Source organism: Glycine max, chromosome 9, assembly GCF_000004515.6.
Source record: "Glycine max cultivar Williams 82 chromosome 9, Glycine_max_v4.0, whole genome shotgun sequence".
Classification (NCBI taxonomy): domain Eukaryota; kingdom Viridiplantae; phylum Streptophyta; class Magnoliopsida; order Fabales; family Fabaceae; genus Glycine; species Glycine max.
The window spans coordinates 42,276,975-42,294,905 of NC_038245.2; the positions used below are offsets into that span (position 1 = coordinate 42,276,975).

General features: G+C 33.3%; 2 protein-coding genes and 1 pseudogene across 3 annotated transcripts; 1 reads left to right on the forward strand and 2 right to left on the reverse strand.

Annotated features, from left to right (window-relative positions):
* Positions 1-580: 580 nt before the first annotated feature.
* Positions 581-9,191, reverse strand: LOC100818859 (DNA mismatch repair protein MSH7). Of its 2 annotated transcripts, XM_006587451.4 has the most exons (17): positions 8,837-9,187; positions 7,350-7,890; positions 7,133-7,228; positions 6,988-7,043; positions 6,704-6,770; positions 6,173-6,268; positions 5,956-6,087; positions 5,814-5,847; positions 5,465-5,512; positions 4,530-4,726; positions 4,298-4,424; positions 3,922-4,199; positions 3,252-3,446; positions 2,363-2,767; positions 1,952-2,048; positions 1,606-1,733; positions 581-1,267 (listed from the first exon to the last, which is right to left on the reverse strand). In XM_006587451.4, the coding sequence occupies exons 1-17, from the start codon at positions 9,100-9,102 to the stop codon at positions 791-793; spliced, it is 3,240 nt and encodes a 1,079-aa protein (XP_006587514.1). In that variant the 5' UTR covers positions 9,103-9,187; the 3' UTR covers positions 581-790. The 2 variants fall into 2 exon arrangements, with proteins under 2 accessions (XP_006587514.1, XP_014617758.1); XM_014762272.3 differs by lacking the exons at positions 581-1,267; positions 1,606-1,733; positions 1,952-2,048 and adding an exon at positions 2,064-2,220 and having other exon boundaries at positions 8,837-9,191.
* A 15-nt stretch (positions 9,192-9,206) lies between these two features.
* LOC100819395 (multiprotein-bridging factor 1c-like) lies at positions 9,207-10,178 on the forward strand (annotated as a pseudogene).
* A 260-nt stretch (positions 10,179-10,438) lies between these two features.
* ALDH2C7 (aldehyde dehydrogenase family 2 member C7) lies at positions 10,439-15,222 on the reverse strand. Its single transcript, NM_001367210.1, has 9 exons — positions 15,011-15,222; positions 13,346-13,488; positions 12,662-13,045; positions 11,998-12,087; positions 11,728-11,901; positions 11,497-11,634; positions 11,200-11,337; positions 10,954-11,015; positions 10,439-10,849 (listed from the first exon to the last, which is right to left on the reverse strand). Exons 1-9 carry the CDS (start codon positions 15,105-15,107, stop codon positions 10,576-10,578), a joined length of 1,500 nt encoding a protein of 499 aa, NP_001354139.1. The 5' UTR covers positions 15,108-15,222; the 3' UTR covers positions 10,439-10,575.
* Between the last annotated feature and the right edge of the window lie 2,709 nt (positions 15,223-17,931).

Here is a 17,931-nt window from a genome sequence, read left to right on the forward strand (position 1 = left end):
CAAGTGTTGATTTGATATTCTAGTGAAAAATTAAATATTTGAGAATGAATTTTACATACATAAAAATGGTGCCTATATAATTTTAAGGTTTTAAACTTGTTTCTAGAGTTAAAAGCTCCAATACTGTCTTTTAAATTGAATTTTACCAGAAGATATGAATAACACCAATTAAATGTCATGTGTATATATAATTCGAATAAAAATAGAATTATAACGAAAAGAATTATGTATGAAAAATAAAGATCAATATGTTTGTAATTTCTAATAAATATCTAAATTTTATGTTAGTTCCTTAAAAAAAGACTAATAACAAATGAAAAATATTTATCAGAAAATAAATACAAAATTCATTAATTTATTAAACATTAAAAAAATATCAAAAGACCAAAACCAAAATTATTATTTTATTATAAAAAATTAATATAAAAAAAATTATTAGATAACAAACACAAAATTTAAATATTTATTAGAAATCACAAACATATTTTAATCAAAAATAAATTTCTCTAAGTTTGGAATTAATCTCCTGATTTTTGTTGGATGTCCAAAATTTAGGGAAGGAGATGTTGCTCCAATTCAAGGCAATAAAACCTCCAAACACAAAAAGCTAAAGATACTTACGTTTGCAGCTAATCTCTTGATCTTCTAGCATAAAAGAGAATGATTGTAGACTTACAAGAAATAAAGGAGCCTTCTATTTCACAAAATGAAACTAAACGCACTTAAGAATAATTACTTGCAGTTCCTATTCAAGTCAGATTACTGGCCCTACCTATCGCGCCCCACATCTCTACTTGCCTGATATAAATGAAGTTTTAAGTTCATACCACAGACAAATTAATGTATCTAAAGCATCTTCATCCAAAGAGTTACAATCCTCTATTCTTGAGATAGATACCAAGGTCTTCAACCATTCTTCATGAAGGGTTGAGAACTCTGATCTCTGTTCGCTTGACCTAAAACTTTGTCCAATTGATTTTTTCATCTGTTGGCTTGCCTTAGAAGCAATGTTTACCGTTTTTTCTGGGATTCCAGCCATGAGGGCTACCTGCAACCCGTAGCTCTCTGGACATGGTCCGGAGGCAAGCCGATATAGGAAAACTAGTTCCTGATCACGCATGGAATGGGTATCAGATTTTGACTTGAAAGCGCAAGCCATATGTTGCATTATGACGCGTGGATGGGAAGCAAACTCTTTCGTGAGTGAATGGTAGTGTGTGGCAAATAGCATGCGACAGTTAACTTTTTCAATCAGATGCCGGAATACCTGTGCAAATCCAGAATTAGTGAAAGAGACAAGAATATTGAAACATTATCAAAATCATAATTACTAAAAGTGATAATAAACTAAAAGGTTTTATCAATGCTTGGAGCAAACTTACAGGATAACAGAGAAAGCTTAACACAATTTCTTTCAATGGATGACCCCATTACCATGAAACATAGTGCCATTGTTACAGTTTTTATTTCTTTAGCTTTTCCAATGGGCACTCGAGTGTTTAACTTTTGAGCATATCAACTCAGTAAAGTATAGAAATTCAGTACTTAAAAACAGAACCAAAAATTTCATTTAAGACAAAAGAATAGTGAAGAGTGGAGTCTCACTGCATATGCAATGGCATAGCCATCAAAAGTGCTTGTTCCCCGACCCAATTCATCAAGGATAACAAGAGAATCTTGAGTAGCATTCTGAAGCACCAAGGCCGTTTCAGTACACTCAACAAAGAAGGTACCTAAAAAAATACAAAGTTTGTTGGCATTGGCAATACATAAAGTCAAGTAATCTGTCTCTATGCACATGCACATTTTGAGACCACAATTCTACATTTTCCAAGTTCTGAAAAACCATATTGATGTCAACAGAAATATCAATGTGTTTAGGTAGGAAAAGCCTCATGCGCAAGCATGTCACAAAACCATAAAGCACATTTGCTTTTGTTAGAGTACTTACTCTCGCCTGTCATGATTCTATCTTTGGCTCCAAGTCGTGTGAAGATGATATCCACAGCTGAGAGAACACAACTTTCACATGGTACATAACAGCCTAGCTGCAAAGACATTGGTAACATTATAAAAGAGGCATCAAAACAATCTGACAGAGTAAACCATATAAAATGTCACATGCACTTCCCTTGAGGTTTCTCAGTATCGTGCATCATCACCCTCAGTATGTCTAAATAAAATGCCCATCCTTTTTGCAAATTGGGTAATATTTTTTCCCTACCAGGAGGAAAAAAAAGTTCTACAGTGTTTTTCTTTGTATATATTTAACCAGCCAGTGAGATCAAAGTAGTTTAATTTATAAGTTACTCAACAATGATTTCTAGCTTAATCAAACAGGTAAAGAGAGAAGAGGGAAAACCTGGGCCATAATAACAGCTAGACAGGTGGAACGCAGAAGTGTTGACTTTCCACCCATGTTTGGTCCAGTAAGCAGCAAAGTTCGAGGATGCGACCCATCTTCATTCTCACCAAGGATTACATCATTGGGGACAGGCAAACATCCACTGTCTCCAAGGGCAAATGGATGCCATAGTCCCTTCATCTTGAGCACAGTTCCTCCATTGTCTTTACTTGTACCTTTTGATGCCACTATGACTGGCCTAGACATAGTTCCACGAGAAAAGGTAGAAGTAACAGCAAAAGATCTTAATACATCAATGCAATTGATGGCATGAACAACTTCAAACCACTGAGCAGCTTTCTCCAAAAATAATTCAGCAAGTATTGTGAGTGTTTCAGCATCTGAATCCGTAACGTTGTGATTCTAGCACCAACTATACAGTTAGACGTACATACACCCAAAAGATAACACAACACTGCATATGTTCCCAAACATGACCATATAATTGATGAAAATAAAAATCAACATTTTCCATACATCAAACTGCTAAAAATGCCAATTATCTACAGTAAAAGGTACTTCAGTAAGAATCAACAATGCTGCAAACTTTTTATCTTAAACAAAAACTAGAAATGGATTTAATAATTATGATGATTTGAAAATTTAATTAGAAAGATCTTGGTTATAATATATCAAACTTGCTAAAAGGGTTATTACGCAAGGTGTCAAAATGAATCAAGTGACTCAAACCTAATAAACTAGTCCGAGTAGCCTGAAATATGGGCTGACTGAGTCAGGAAAATAAAGATTTAGTAATTTTCATTTGGCCCAGCCAGGCATGAAATTAGACTATGACCCGAATCAGGCCAGATAAACCCAAATTCAAGTGCCAAGTAAGAAAAAACACCTGGTAATTTGGGAAGTCGCTGTCTACTGCTGCTTCAAACTGAGCAAGAAATTGGTCGAGCCCGTTACTGCCAGTCAGAATTGGAAGTTTAAAAACTTTGGTCAAAGACGATATTAGAGGCTGCTCTTTCTGTAGAAGAAGCAACAAGCTCAAAGCAGTCCGAAGGCCTTTCACAAGTGATCCAAACACTTTCACCTGTATTACATTAAAAATTATGTTCACATAACAACAGAAAAGTAGTACAACAAAAATCATAATATAACCTTCAGTAGAGATTTTATACATATAAAAAATTAGTCTAAAAATCCCAAACATGTATATGTAGGTTATCCAGCAAGGACAACTAAGTTTTGAACAAACAATATGATCAGAATTTTCCCCATAAACTTTTCCAATGCCAATTTCACTGTGACACTGTTTATGTAATAGCCACATGCTTTTTCTTCTAACCAATGCAGTCTCCAATTTCCATTCTCCAAGGCATGAAATAGGTGACTAAGTAATATAGACACGAGAAACACTAGTATTGAGATATTAAAATAAGATGTAGCCGCCAAGTCTTCATTTTTTTATATTAAAATGAGTGAAGAAAAATTGTTCAGAAGTCATACTAAGAAATAATAAGTATATCCTTTACAAAATTGACATGAAGAACAGTAGCAGAACTCACCCTCTGCTTCAATATTTTCTTTCCCAAGAAGGGCAATAAGAGAGGGCCTGATAATTGAAGGCTGGACTTAATTCGGCCAAGCAAATGTTCCAAGTCTGGAAGCCTGCGAAGATGTTGAGCAATATGTGACACAATCTCTGGGTTAGCCATTAGATCATCCACTATATCAAGCCTGTTGTTAATTATTTCAGCATCTACTAATGGACAGCAGATCCAGTTCCTAAGAAGCCGCTTTCCAGATGAAGTTACACACTTATCAAGACAATTGTACAATGAACCTGAAACACAAACAGAATAGATGTCATGATTTCACACAGAATTTTTTTATGAAAATATATTGGGAAGTTAAGAGTGCTCAAATAGGACAAGTACTAGCCTGATTTGCCACCATCCTCATTATTGACAAAAAGTTCTAGATTTATCATTGTTGGACCATCCATTTTAAGGCAACCCCTGTAAACTTGGTATGTATATAAATCCCCATTCTGTAGGGCATCATTCAACTGTATGAAAAGTGGAACAGATTAATTATCTAAAACAACATTCATGCAGATACATTTAGTGCTAACCATCTCAAGAAGGGCATCATTGTAAGTACAAAAGTGTACCATCAATCTATCCAGATGATCAATCAGCCCAACTAGAGCAGACAAGGTGATTTCACGATGAATCACACTTCTCAGTACATGATCCAGTGAATGAGACGAGCCTTTGAAGTATCCCTTTGAGTGAATTAAATCCCTAATTTCATTGCTCACCAAGTCAGTCATCGACTGAACTGGAGTGAACTGTAGTGCCGTCGAACCTGCAATGGGATCAGAAATCAATAATGAGATTCAAGAATGCTTTTCAAAATTTAAAATGAATAAATTCAACTTAACGCAGTAAAAAAAAATATTTTGAAGACTTAATGCTATAAAAAGTTGATGTTATGCCTAAATATCTAAATGCAACAAAGTGCAAAAATAACTCCAATTCCTAACGTGACATGTCTCAAATTATTCCCATTGTAGCTAATATACACGGGGACATAATATATATTGAGAGCAAAATCTTTTTTTCGCTCAAACAACAAATTGAAGAAATTTAGCATATAAAAAATGATATGAAATGTACAAATAAAACCATTTGCAGTATCACAAAGGTAATATCCATACCAGCTTAATTTCAAAAGGCAATAGGTAGCCTAATTCTATGGAACCATTTTGTTCTGTATATATTTACAGATCATAGGGATACAGCACAAGGATTAACTGTGTAGGTCATTTGTAAAGTACACCTTATAGTGTAAACATTAAAACATCGCTTTCTTTACCAAGGAATTACTTAGGTCACAATAATTGACCACCACTAGATGTTTGCTATTAACTTATGATACAAAACTGTGTAAAATAATTATTTTTTAGCTAGTGTTGTAATTCACATACAGCTTCAACGACAAAGCATAATAAATACAGCGGCAGAAACACACGTTTAAAATTATAGAATACTTTCCATATCATGCTAGTGTACCCCTAAACCACAATGAAGGATCACATCTCACCATTCAACGAGAATTTTCTAAGTGCTTTCTGAGCTTCTTTGGATAAACCTGTAAAACATCATATTTTAACATGAAGATATAACCTTTAGAATTGAAGTGCATTCAAGTCAAGAGGAATGCTACCAACACTCCTTAATACATTCTTTCCAACACATTTGTTTTATTATTGGGTGAATTTTATGTGAGACCCAATAAATAAAAAGTGGGCACGCTGGCTCAAGTTATTCAAAGAAATTCACATAAATTCACCCATTAATAGTATGTAAGAAAAAATAAATATATCGAATACCGTGTAGCCAGCATTTTGATTCAAGTTAAAGGCAAAACAACAAGACTTCTCAGTGTTCACCTCTATTATCATATATAACTTCCGTGGGTGACACCTAAAATCCAATTCCCAGAATCAAATTAGCTAACACAATTTGACAAATCAGAATGATCATTCACATAAACTAAATCCAAAATCAGGAATAGGGGTATTGTGAGCATACTTGCATCAATAAAGCCCCCAAAGCAGAACAGGATGCATCATCGTCTATAGAGCCAACCCAAAATCTAAGCCGAGCACAATCAACAAAAGCAAATCCATACACAACTGCACCATTATCCAAGCCATTGTTTTCCTGTAGAAAACATATAATTCATCATCATAAATAGCTATAATAGCATAAAAAAATGAATAACTAAGTAACAGTGAGAAGTAAGAACCTCTTTTATTGAGAGAAGGTGAACAGCATCAGGACCAATATTACCATCCACATTGGTTGATGGAGTGACTACCTGAACTAATTTTCTCCGAATAACCTGCAATCCAGTGGTGAGGGCCATACCATGCAAAAAAGCAGTCAATTCAAAAGCATACAAGATACCAGAAACGATATTATACAAAGACTTCTGAACTCTCATAATAATTTAATAAAAAAAAGGAACATTTTCAAGTGACAACTGTATGTCCTGTCAAATTTACAGTCCCAATATCAATTAGAAACTTCATAAAAGTTCCCTACATCATTTTGGATAAATTAAAATTAACACATGGGATTCAATATTAACTTAAGAAATAGAGACCTGGATTAATCTCTCGTGTAGTTACAGTAGGCTACAGAATGTGTGTGTGTGTGTGTATAAAATAATGATTGTTGAAGCATAACTCATCAAGCACAGCCAAATGTTGAAAACATCTACATGAACCTTCTGAAGCTAGGTAGCCAACACAACTGCAAGGATGAGAAAACTTACAGAGTTAGCTCCTCTAGCTTTTGCTTCTTCAGATGTCTCTAATTGCTCCACTCGTCCAACCTTATACCTTCACAATGAAAGCAGCGTACTAAGTCTACAACAAGTTAATTAGGAAGTCAACAAGTAAATTTATTATTGAGATTTAACACATACATTCCAATCTATCTAGAATTAGCTACAATGATATATATGGAGCACAAAATCAACATTTGGAATTTGCATATAATAAATATAGTATCACTAGTTCACTACCAACTATCAAATCAAATCCATGTCATCCTTACCCACATGCAACCAGCTTTTGAACAGCATCATCAATCCCACTTTCAGATATACCAACCTGAACCAACAAGTAAAAACCACTCACTGAAGAGATAAACTAACAGGAAAACAGGTCATGAACCAACAAAAGCATAAATTTGAAATCACCTGCCGACATTTTCCAACACCACTTAACGTTATTTTCCAATCAAGCTCCTTATGGCCAATGTCAGCATCCATTTCATAAAGCTCATAAAATTTTCCCTATATTGAACATTAATTGTGGCCTACTATTATTAACCAAAGGCTATCCAAAATAAAACAAATAAAGCACAGGAAACAAAGGCATTAAAACACCAATATTTAAAAAGCTTGATTGACTAACCACTTTAAAAAAAAGCAAAACATCCATATATTTACATTTGACACTCCAATACTGTTTCTGTGATGCTGACATTTTCCCCAAAGCTTCTGGAGGAATATAAAGCGTTGTCCTATCATACAAAGGATCATTTGACCTTCTTCCATTAGCATCCCTGATTCGAGAAGGATTGAGCCATTCAAACTTGCTAGCCACTTCTGCTTCCTTCTTAGTCATGTCCAATTCCAGTGAATCGTCGAGAAATCTAACTCGTTTGCCAGAATTCAGCAACGAACCAAACTTGGATCCATCCTCTCGACTTCGCTTCAGGTGAGAAGCAAGAGGCAGCATCCCTGGGGTTTCTGGTCCAGTAACATCATCATCAGTTTCAACCAGTGCAAAGTTCTCCTGATTAGCCTTTTCCTTGAAATTCACAGCATTATCTTTCACTTTCCCTAAAGGTTGAAAAGCTGTCTCTTCCATGTTCACCACTTTACGATCAGTATCAGCACATATTCCCACTGGTAAAGAAGATTTAGCCAAACTACCATTCAATGAGTGGCTCCTGCAAAAAGTAAAAAATGCACGTAAGATACTCATAGACATGCTTTAAAAAACAGTCCACACCTGTAATTTCTTTTGGAATTCAATGGAGCCTAGCTGCCTAAGCCCAAAAAATGAACTACAACAAAATTAAATGACAGGTAGTGACCCTAATAACATCAGAGAGAAGCAACGAAGTCAGTTGAGCAGGTGGCTGCTCATACATCAAGACATCAACTTCCATATTGTAGGCCAGATTAGCTAAAGCATCCACACAGGCATTCCCCTCTCGGTAAATATGGGAAACACGAACACTCCATCCATCATTCAGTAGTCTACAAATTTCAAGGATCAATCTCCAACCCATCGTACTACCCTCCAAGAACCCAGTGATGCTCTTAAGTCTTAACAAACTGCTTCAGGATCCCCATAACTCAGCTATGAAGGAAGGAGCTCTGCCCACTTTCGTCTGCAACATTAAGATTTTTGGAGCCACTGCAACTGCAATTGCTGCCGCATTGTCTGCAAATTTCTATAACATCAACGATTGCAATGAAACTGCGACCGCGACCACAATTTACATCCTTCGTAGCATCCAATAAACAGAACTTCCCATTACAAAACAAAAACTGCTTCCGTTTCAATATCGACGCCATCCAATAAACTGAAATTCTGTTTGAATATTTCAAATCCCAAAAATGCCTAAACCTGCTTCTATTCAACCTAAAATGTACTATCAGTTTGACAGAATAGTTCAACGACATTTCCTTAGCATCATTTCTTCATAGACTATGGAAACAAATTGCAGCAGTGTTTCACCTTTGACGCAAATCGAATATCAAAGCAACAGGCAAAAAAAAAAAAAAATAGCAAAATGTCCCGAAGTACAAACGAAACACATTCCGTTCTCTCGCACTTGCATAAAACCCTAAGGTAACTAGTCGGAGAAGGAAAATAGCGAAGCGTACCTCTGAATAACTCTTTCGTTGTCATCGACCTTGACGAATTTGTGCATGATGCTCTCAAACAGGGAGGGACCAGAGTTGTTCTCGTTTGGCGCGAAATTTGCCGGTAAAACGCGCCGCGGCACCTTCTCCGGCGGCGTGTCGGTTCCTCTGACATCATCTGCCGGCGGCGGTTGGTTGACGGCGGCAGTGACGTTGTGATTGGGTTGCTGAACCTTCGGAGCGGTGGCTGGCCGGTCGCCGGAAATTCGGTGAAAATATCTAAGCATAGTGTGGAAACTTTTGGCGCCAAAAAATATTTGAGCGCTTAACCTTTGAGTTTGAGTAGTTCGTACGCAGTAGAATTAGCTGGAGAGACTTTTTATACTATTCAATGGAAGTGGATTTCGCTTCCACTGCTTTAATTTTGCTCGGCTTTTTCGGGGAAATAGTTAGTTAATTTTTACATGCGAAATTTTTATATTATACAAAATTCTAATCGGTTTATTTTTGTATTTGTATATTTGATATTCTTAATTATATATTTTTACTTTTAAATTAAATTTTAATAATTTATTTAAAAGAAATCATCAAGAATTATATAAATCTTTTATGTTAGAATTTAAAAGCTAATTGATAAAGATAGATATCCACATAGTTGATAGATATATGCTCAGTACAGATAGTAGATATATATTAAAAAAGAAAATTTAAATTTGTGGATACATAAAATATACCAAAAAAAGTTTAATATATATCTACTGTTTTTTATAAATAAAAAGTTATTTTAAATAATTACATTTATACACTTCAACGTCACAAACACTCCACTAGTACTTATTATTTCTCTCCAATTCTTTTTTGTCACATTATGTATCTATAAAATCTATTGTTCAATCTCTTTTTTTTTTCTTCCTAATTTATTTTCAATAAAAAAAAAAAACTATTTGAACAAAACAATCATGTTTATTATTACTAAGGAGATATCTGAGTTTTCCTTGTATGATTGAACGGAACAACACTAATGGAAGTTTCCCGAGAGAAGCCGAATGTAGTAGTTCAAATAGCTAAAGGCACAGGACCTCCGCAACCCCAAGGCCGTCAACCAAGCTCTCCGCTCCGGCGCGGAGGTGCTGACGCTGAAGAAGTTCGACGCCGGTTCCAACAAGTAACCCGGCCCGGCGCTGGACGCTCGGAAGCTGGAGGAGGGGACGGAGCCGGCGGCGCTGAGCGCGTGGCGGCGGAGGTGCGTCACGCGATCCAGAAGGCGCGTCTCAATGATGATGATCTTAATATAGTTATTCTCTCCATTTTTACCATTCATCAAAATCTAATACTAGTAGTTAAGATTAGTTTTTTTTCTTAATAAAAGAAGTTAAGATTAGTTAATCATTATATTTTTATATATTATTTTTTTATATGATAATTAAATTTGGAAATTGGAATCTACAAATTTTTTATACCAATATTTTAAATGTATTCATTAATATGTATATAAATATTTACAAAAAGTATATAAATATAATTATATTTAATGAAAAGTTATAAGAATACATTTCAGTTACTCTATTTTTAAGTATATTTTGGTCAAGCGACAGAGAGAAAGAGAAAGCAAAATACAACAGATGATACATGCATGTAAAATTGGTTGCATGCAAAATAAAAATGTCCCCAATTTTATTTGCTTAGACAAAGGATATTGATAGAAACTCGTGTCTTGGATAGTATAGTTTACAACATTCACACACACAAGACACAGGAATTCAAAGCCAAGGAGAATTGTAAATGGGTGTTACAACGGATTTAACATGTAGGTACTTGTGTAGGGCTTCCAATCCAGAATCTTTTCCAAATCCACTCATCTTACATCCTCCATAAGGAATGTCATTTTCGAAGGCAAAATAACAGTTGATCCAAACAACCCCTGCACGAATTGACCTTGACATTGTGTTTGCTGTGTCCAAGCTCTTGGTCACAACACCTGCTACTAGGCCATATCTGCTGTTGTTAGCACTTTTAATTGCTTCCTCAATTGTCCTGTTCATATATCATATATACTTAAATTTCATATTCATGAACAATTGCACATATTTTTTATACTGGAACTACAAAAAATAAAAAAATAAAAAGTATTCACTTACTTAAACTTCATCAGTGCTATCACGGGACCGAATATTTCATCTTGTGCTATAAGCATGTCCTCCTATACATGTTAAAAATAAAAAGTAAAAGTACAATACGATGGTTAGTTACTCAGTTATTTAATCTTCTTAATGAAACCCTACTTTGTATTTTTGTACAATACAATAAATTCATGAATTGTGTGAAATTTTTCTGCATGAATTTCATGCAGATTTGCAGAAAATTTCACAGGAGTTAGAATTCACCTTAACATTAGAGAAAATTGTTGGCTCAATGTAGTAACCCTTGTTACCCACTCTTTTGCCCCCTGTCAAAAGGGTGGCCCCTTCTCTTTTTCCATGCTCGATGTAGGAAAGAATTTTTTCAAATTGCTTTTTGTCAACCTACCATAGCAAGTAGTAATGTAAGTAACTAGAGGAGGATCCTAATTAGTAATTAACTTTTCTTGTTTGGGTCATTTCTCTGTTTTTTACTAAGGCAATGCTTGAAATAAAGTTGTAGGAGAACAAGAGTAAACATAATGGGGTTGTGCTAGTTTATACCTGAGGCCCTTGCTGAACATTAGGATCAAAGGGATCCCCAACAACCCAAGCTTTTGCCTTCTCCACCAACCTCTTCTCAAATTCATCATAGATCCCTTCCTGAACAAATACGCGGGAGCCTGCAGCACAAACTTCTCCCTGAAAACCAGACAACAACAATAAATAGTTGTCACTAATGAAGATGTGTTGTTGCTATGTAAAAAGGAATATGATTATTGAAAGAAACTTCACCTTGTTATATACTACGGCCATGAGAGCAAGCTCAACCGCTTTATCTAGATCTGCATCATCAAAAATTATGAATGGTGACTTGCCTCCTAGTTCAAGTGAAACTGGTTTCAAATTACTGTTAGCTGCAGCACGCATTACTTCACGCCCTACTTCTGTTGAACCTGTAAAACTGACCTACACATGCACAATTGAGAAACAAACCAATTGTATTAGTCTTACTTTATTTATATTTAAATCATGGTACTTCCAAATGCTTGACATATAAGTTACCTTATCAATGTCCATGTCTGAGCATATTGCAGCACCTGCAGTTGCGCCAAATCCGGGGACTACATTGAGCACTCCGTCTGGAATTCCAGCCTTCAAAACATATAACCAAGGAAAATCAACAATCAGCTTAGCCTCTAGCAATTAACTTGTAAATGCCAATTATGTTTTATAAGGAAATGAACCATTTGTTGTATCAAAATGATATTTTTTGCTGATATATTGAATAAATATGATAGTAATAAACTTTCTAACTTTTTTTTTTTTTAAACAATCTTTATTATTAACTAAAATATATCAAAAATCACAAAATTGTGTTGTTGATGCTTTTTGTTTAATAAGTTTCAGCTATGATTTCAGTCCAAAAAAAGCTCTCAGCTATGATCTTATAGTTCCCGGTCAATCTTAGAGAAAGCAGTGTGTGTACACTGTTATACATCTAATTACAAATCGTCACATAAGAACTTATTAAAAAAAACTATCGTGTTTTATAATAATAATCTTAAAAATCATCTACTAATGATTTCTGATTTGTTCTTAATTTAATTTTTTGTATACTGGCAATGCATAAAAATTAAACTCTAAATTATAACCAATAATAAAGAAGACATTGGAAGGAGTATGTTAGGAAGTGTTTTGTTAAGACTCCTACTTGTTGAATACATACCAGTTTAGCTAGATGAGCATAAAACAAAGCTGAAAGAGGTGTTTGTTCAGCAGGCTTGAGGACCATTGTGCAACCAGCAGCCAAGCAAGGGCTAACCTTGGAGACAAACATGATGCTAGGGAAATTCCAAGGAATGATATGTCCCACAACACCAACTGGTTCAAGTAAAGTATATGCATGGAACTCCCGTGCCGGCTTTAATACCTCTCCATGAATTTTATCAGCAGCACCAGCATAATAACGTATAGTATTTGCTGTTGCAGGAATTTCAATAGCCTTAAGCATATGGTACAACTTTCCAGCATCAATGGCATCCAGTGCTGCAATTTCTTCTACGTGTTGGTCAATTAGGTCAGCCCATTTCATCATAATTCTTGCTCTTTCCTGATTGGACAATCATGTCAAGTTTAATTAACATGTTACAAGCAATAGTAGAAGAGTGAATAAGTGGAAAAAGTAATATAGAGCTCCTTTTTTGTAATCGGAAAAAAAATTATATCTTATCATTTAATAGAATATAAGTATTATCTGTAATAATAATAATAATGGTATAATTTTCTTACTCTATTTATATCTTATCATTTAATAGAATATAAGTATTAAAAAGTAATACTCCCTTGTAAATTTTACATTAAAACTTGTTTCTTGTAAAAAGAGAACCGGAGGTAGTAAATGATAACGTACTACGGCAGGCATACGAGGCCATGGACCATGGTCGAAAGCCAGACGAGACGCTTTGACGGCAAGGTCAATGTCTTCTTTGGTTCCCTCTGCAATCCTTGCAATCACCTCTCCGGTTCTTGGGTCTATTGTCTCAAATTCTCCTCCTGTTTTACCATATTTTTTTAAGAAATAAAAACAAAGTTAGGCACAAACAATGTAAATGATTTGTTATTCATTTATCTAAACAAAAACAACTTTAGTGGTTGATATTTGTTAATGTCAATTGGCTATATTCTTTTAAAGGAAAAAAAAAGAAGAAAAACAAATGAAAAGCTAGTAGCTTACAAGCACACGCCACACCTCCTTACATAACTACATAAGTCTCTGTATAACATTTTTCACACCCATATATATATATAAAGAAAGGAAATAGAAAAAAGTTAAGTCCACAAGTAACATTTAATTTTTCTTTTATGCTAGTTCTTCTTTCATTCAATTTTTTTTTTCTTTTTCTTAATTTTTTTTCACCATTACAAAACAGCGTAAGTATGTACAATAAAAAAAAAACACAGCATAAGTGAACTAATACAGACAACCATGTCATGATTAATTTTGAAGTTTTTTTAAGTTAAAAAATAAAAATTAAATACAAATTATTAGTGTGCATAGTTGGCATGTTTGAGAATAATTGTTAAGGCAAATCTCATCCTAAAATCTAATCAATGATAAATCAGTTTACTATTTTCCTTTAATCTTTACTAGGTTATTTGGTCTAGCTTAAGAAAATAACTAGAAATTATTTAATAATTTTCATTTTCTTTAGATTAAAAGCTCCTTTCAAGTTTGAAAATAATTATCTCGTCCAACGAAAAAAAAATGTATATAAAGTTATTTTAATAATGATAAAAATACAAATATTTAAACTTTTTAATTTGAAAATATTATTTGCAAAATATATAAATGTTTAAAAGCATTGATGTTGATGGAAAAAAATATGAATGAAGTTATTTTTTTATTAAAATGAAAATATTAATTGTTAGTTATTATATATACTAGCAGGTCCATTGTCATAAAAGAACTTGCAATAAATAATCAGATTGTAATTCTTAGAATTGATAAGGGGATTCTTGTGCCAGCCCAGGTATAGAAGTGTGGTTTTTGAAAAACAAAAGCTCCATATAAATTAAGTAAATAAAAAGCTCCTCAAGATAGCTTTTTTAAAAGTTCTTTAATTATTGTTTCTGTTTTTCTAACTTTTAGTGGATTTTTTGGTTTAATTAAATTTTTTTCATCCTCAAAACTCGAAACTTAAATTTTACCGAAGTAAATCGAATCCAATATTATTATTTTATTGGTTCTGTTCTTCTAATTACTTAATTTTTATAAGAATTATTTTAAAATTTGTTTGGTCAAGCTTCTTCCTTAAAAAAAAATAAACTGGGTCAAACATACTCTTTAAACTATACAACATAAATTTTCCTCCTCAACAAAATAGAGTTGAGGAGTGATGTTTCATCTAGTGTATTAGTATTTCACTTTAATATGAAAAACAGAGGAGGAAAATGCAAGGAATGAGGGAGCAGTGTAACGTACCCAGAAAGAAATAAAGAAAGAAGCTGAAGTGAAGAGCAATAAAGGGGAAAAAAAAGAAAGTAGAAAGAGAAACGATAAGTAAAGGTAATGAACCTGAAAGTGAATCAACAAAATGTCCATTGATGAAGAGCTTGGTGAACTTGACGGTGGGGATTTTGAAGGAGGAAGCAGGGTAACCATTGGAGTTCATTGATGAAGAGCCTGGTACAATAATGAATGGCGTGAGGACAACCAACTTCACCGGTTATAACTTCAGTCTTCAGAGCAGAAACGAGGGCTTACATCATAGTAATTTTCTTTTGTGTTTTTATTATTGTACCACGTGGGAAGACAGTTTATATTTTTTCCCAATAAGAAATAGTTTTATATTTCAGACAAACTTGTTAGTAAAATTATACTCATGCCATGATAAAAGCATATTTGTGATCTAAAACGTGGAAGCATATGAAGCAAAAAAAAAAAATCGTTATTGTGAGAAGCAAAAATCATAAATTTGAATTATATACTAATGGTAAAAATTAAAAGGTAAATATACAATTTTAAAAATTTTCAGAAATTTTTAATTTGGTCATTCATGCATGACTTTTTTTAAATAAAAAAAAACCATTCAAGTATGATTGTCTGATTGAAATTTATAATTTTAATTTATGATAATAATTATGAGTTCTTAGTTGTCACATTATTTTTTTTTGGCAAATTACGTTAATTTTTTTAAAATTTTCTCAAATTACACAATATATCTCATTGTGTAATATTTACAGCAACTTTTCTTATGGTGGCCTTGGTTTAATATATAAACGAGTATCTATACATATCAGATTAGACCATGATCAGAAGTCAGAACGCTTATAGCCTTTACACACCTTGTGCATAGGGGGTTTGTGCACATACCTAGATCGAATTGAAGCCTGATACCTATTACATGTCATATCCCATTAATGGGGGGTGGACATAATCATGGGACTATAATCCGAGTCATATCCTATAATGTCGATATTGATTCAACCTGAGGTGAACATTATGGAATTAAAAGAAATATTCTAATAAAACAACCTCACTTACAAAAATTTAACTAATTTAAACCCAATTATACTCGGAGATCAAGGAGAATACAATGAAATATATTGATATGTTATAAATGAATTAACCCGGAATATAAGAATGAGGTCAACCAATTGACGATGATAAATAATTTTCCTTCTGACTTAGGAAGATAGGTTAAACTTTACACCTCATTTTAGTGTTTTAGATTAGGTCGTTTTCGTTACGAGGAAGCTTTTTTCGAGAACAATATTAATTAATATTTTTAAAAATTAAGGAGTTAGTGTAAATGATATTAATGTAATGTTTTCAAACATTAAGGAGGTTAATGCATGAATAGGAAAAAATGTTATTGTGTATAATAAAAAAAATAAGGGGTGCAAGTGTAATTTATCCTTTAACCATTAACCCTATGCAACAACATAAGTTTTCCTCCAAAACTATATACAGTTCATGTGTAACATTTCATTTTTTTAAAATAAATTAAAAAATATTTCTATTTAAAAATAAATAGAATTTTTAAAAAATGATGAGGTTTTTATAGTTAAATAAATAAAAGTAACTTTTATTAAAATAATGATTTGAAGAAAATAAAAAGTATAGTTTATTTATTTATTTGATAGGAAATAAAATAAAGTTTTTGTTTATAAAATAATAAAAATAAAGAAAAATAGAGTAAATGATAGGTTGGGAGTATCTTAACTATAAATAGAGTCACGTTAGGTCAGTTTTCAGACTGATGATACGTCTCTATTATACTTCTTCCCTCTCTTAATTTTGTTTTCTTTTTTTTTTTTCTCTCAAAATCCTCTCTTTTTCCTACATGCACTCAAATCTGTTTTAGTAAAATGATGTTTCAAGACTCGTTAACCGTTGGATCATCGTGAAATTTACGAATCATGTTCATAATTCATTTTCATCCATCTCCACCGTTGGGATTTGTAAAATAATTTCCACAGAGAGAGAAATATCCCTTGTATAGAGACAGTAAAATGGAGGTTTTAATCCCTTTTCTTTTGCTCTAACGCTTGGAAACCCTAATAGAGCAACTAGAGGAAAAACTTGAGAAATCTTAGACAACTACTAGAGATTTCTCTATCACTACCAGAATACACACGTGAGCCCTCTTAGAGGTAAGGGATGAATTTATCGTAATTGGAGTTAGAATGAACATATGTAGGAGTCCTTAGAGAATCAAATTGAGGTTTATTTTGATATGTTTATTGTATTATAGTTCTTCCTGTATGATTATGTGAAAATAATTGAGGGGTTTTACTCCCCGTGTTGTGAGAAGTATTTTTTGTATAATTTGTTTGTGTTTTGGATAAAATTAGTGTGATAAATAGTTATATTAGGATTATGAAATTGTGTATAAGTGATAAATTGAATATGTGATGAATTATAGGATAACATGTTGCTCTGAGATTATAATATTGTTATTGAGATTGAGTATAAGTGAAAAGTTGAACATGTTTTAATTTGTGAGATACACGTATACATGTAATGGTGAATTATGATATTATGAGATGTTAAATTGTGGACATGAGATTGGTTGTGAATAAGTGTGTGATTAACACTTGATGTGACAATACTTGTGTTATGAGCTGTGAATTATAAAATAATTCGACTTGTGTTTACCTTGAGAAAAATGTTTATGAGCAGTGTTAAAGGGAAAGTGTAGGATTCCTAGTTAGGAATCTAAAGTGTTAAATTGTAGTGTAATGTGTTAAACGTGTTTGAAACACGAGTGTGAGGTCGTGGGTATTATATAATTCATGAGTAGTATTTGCCTGCAAAAATTGTTTTAGGGGTTGAACCTGAATCAGGAAGGTGAGACTCTAACAGATTCTTCAAAGTCTAGGCCTTGGGGGTAAAGACACTCGGTTAGAGTGCTCCTTTAAGTCTATGTTAACCCTATATGATTGGAGCATTCTCGCAAAATAGAGTGACCCTGATTGATCACCTTATGATTT

Excerpts from the sequence above, each read along its gene's own strand:
- LOC100818859 (XM_006587451.4), bottom strand. The coding sequence starts at position 9,102 with ATGCTTAGATATTTTCACCGAATTTCCGGCGACCGGCCAGCCACCGCT. Across the intron at positions 4,425-4,529 it reads ATCATCTGGATAGATTGATG|TTGAATGATGCCCTACAGAA; the intron begins GTACACTTTTGT and ends CTTTTCATACAG. Across the intron at positions 1,734-1,951 it reads TAGAATCATGACAGGCGAGA|GTACCTTCTTTGTTGAGTGT; the intron begins GTAAGTACTCTA and ends GTATTTTTTTAG.
- ALDH2C7 (NM_001367210.1), bottom strand. The coding sequence starts at position 15,107 with ATGAACTCCAATGGTTACCCTGCTTCCTCCTTCAAAATCCCCACCGTC. Across the intron at positions 11,902-11,997 it reads CAGACATGGACATTGATAAG|GTCAGTTTTACAGGTTCAAC; the intron begins GTAACTTATATG and ends GTGCATGTGTAG. Across the intron at positions 11,635-11,727 it reads TGGCCGTAGTATATAACAAG|GGAGAAGTTTGTGCTGCAGG; the intron begins GTGAAGTTTCTT and ends TCTGGTTTTCAG.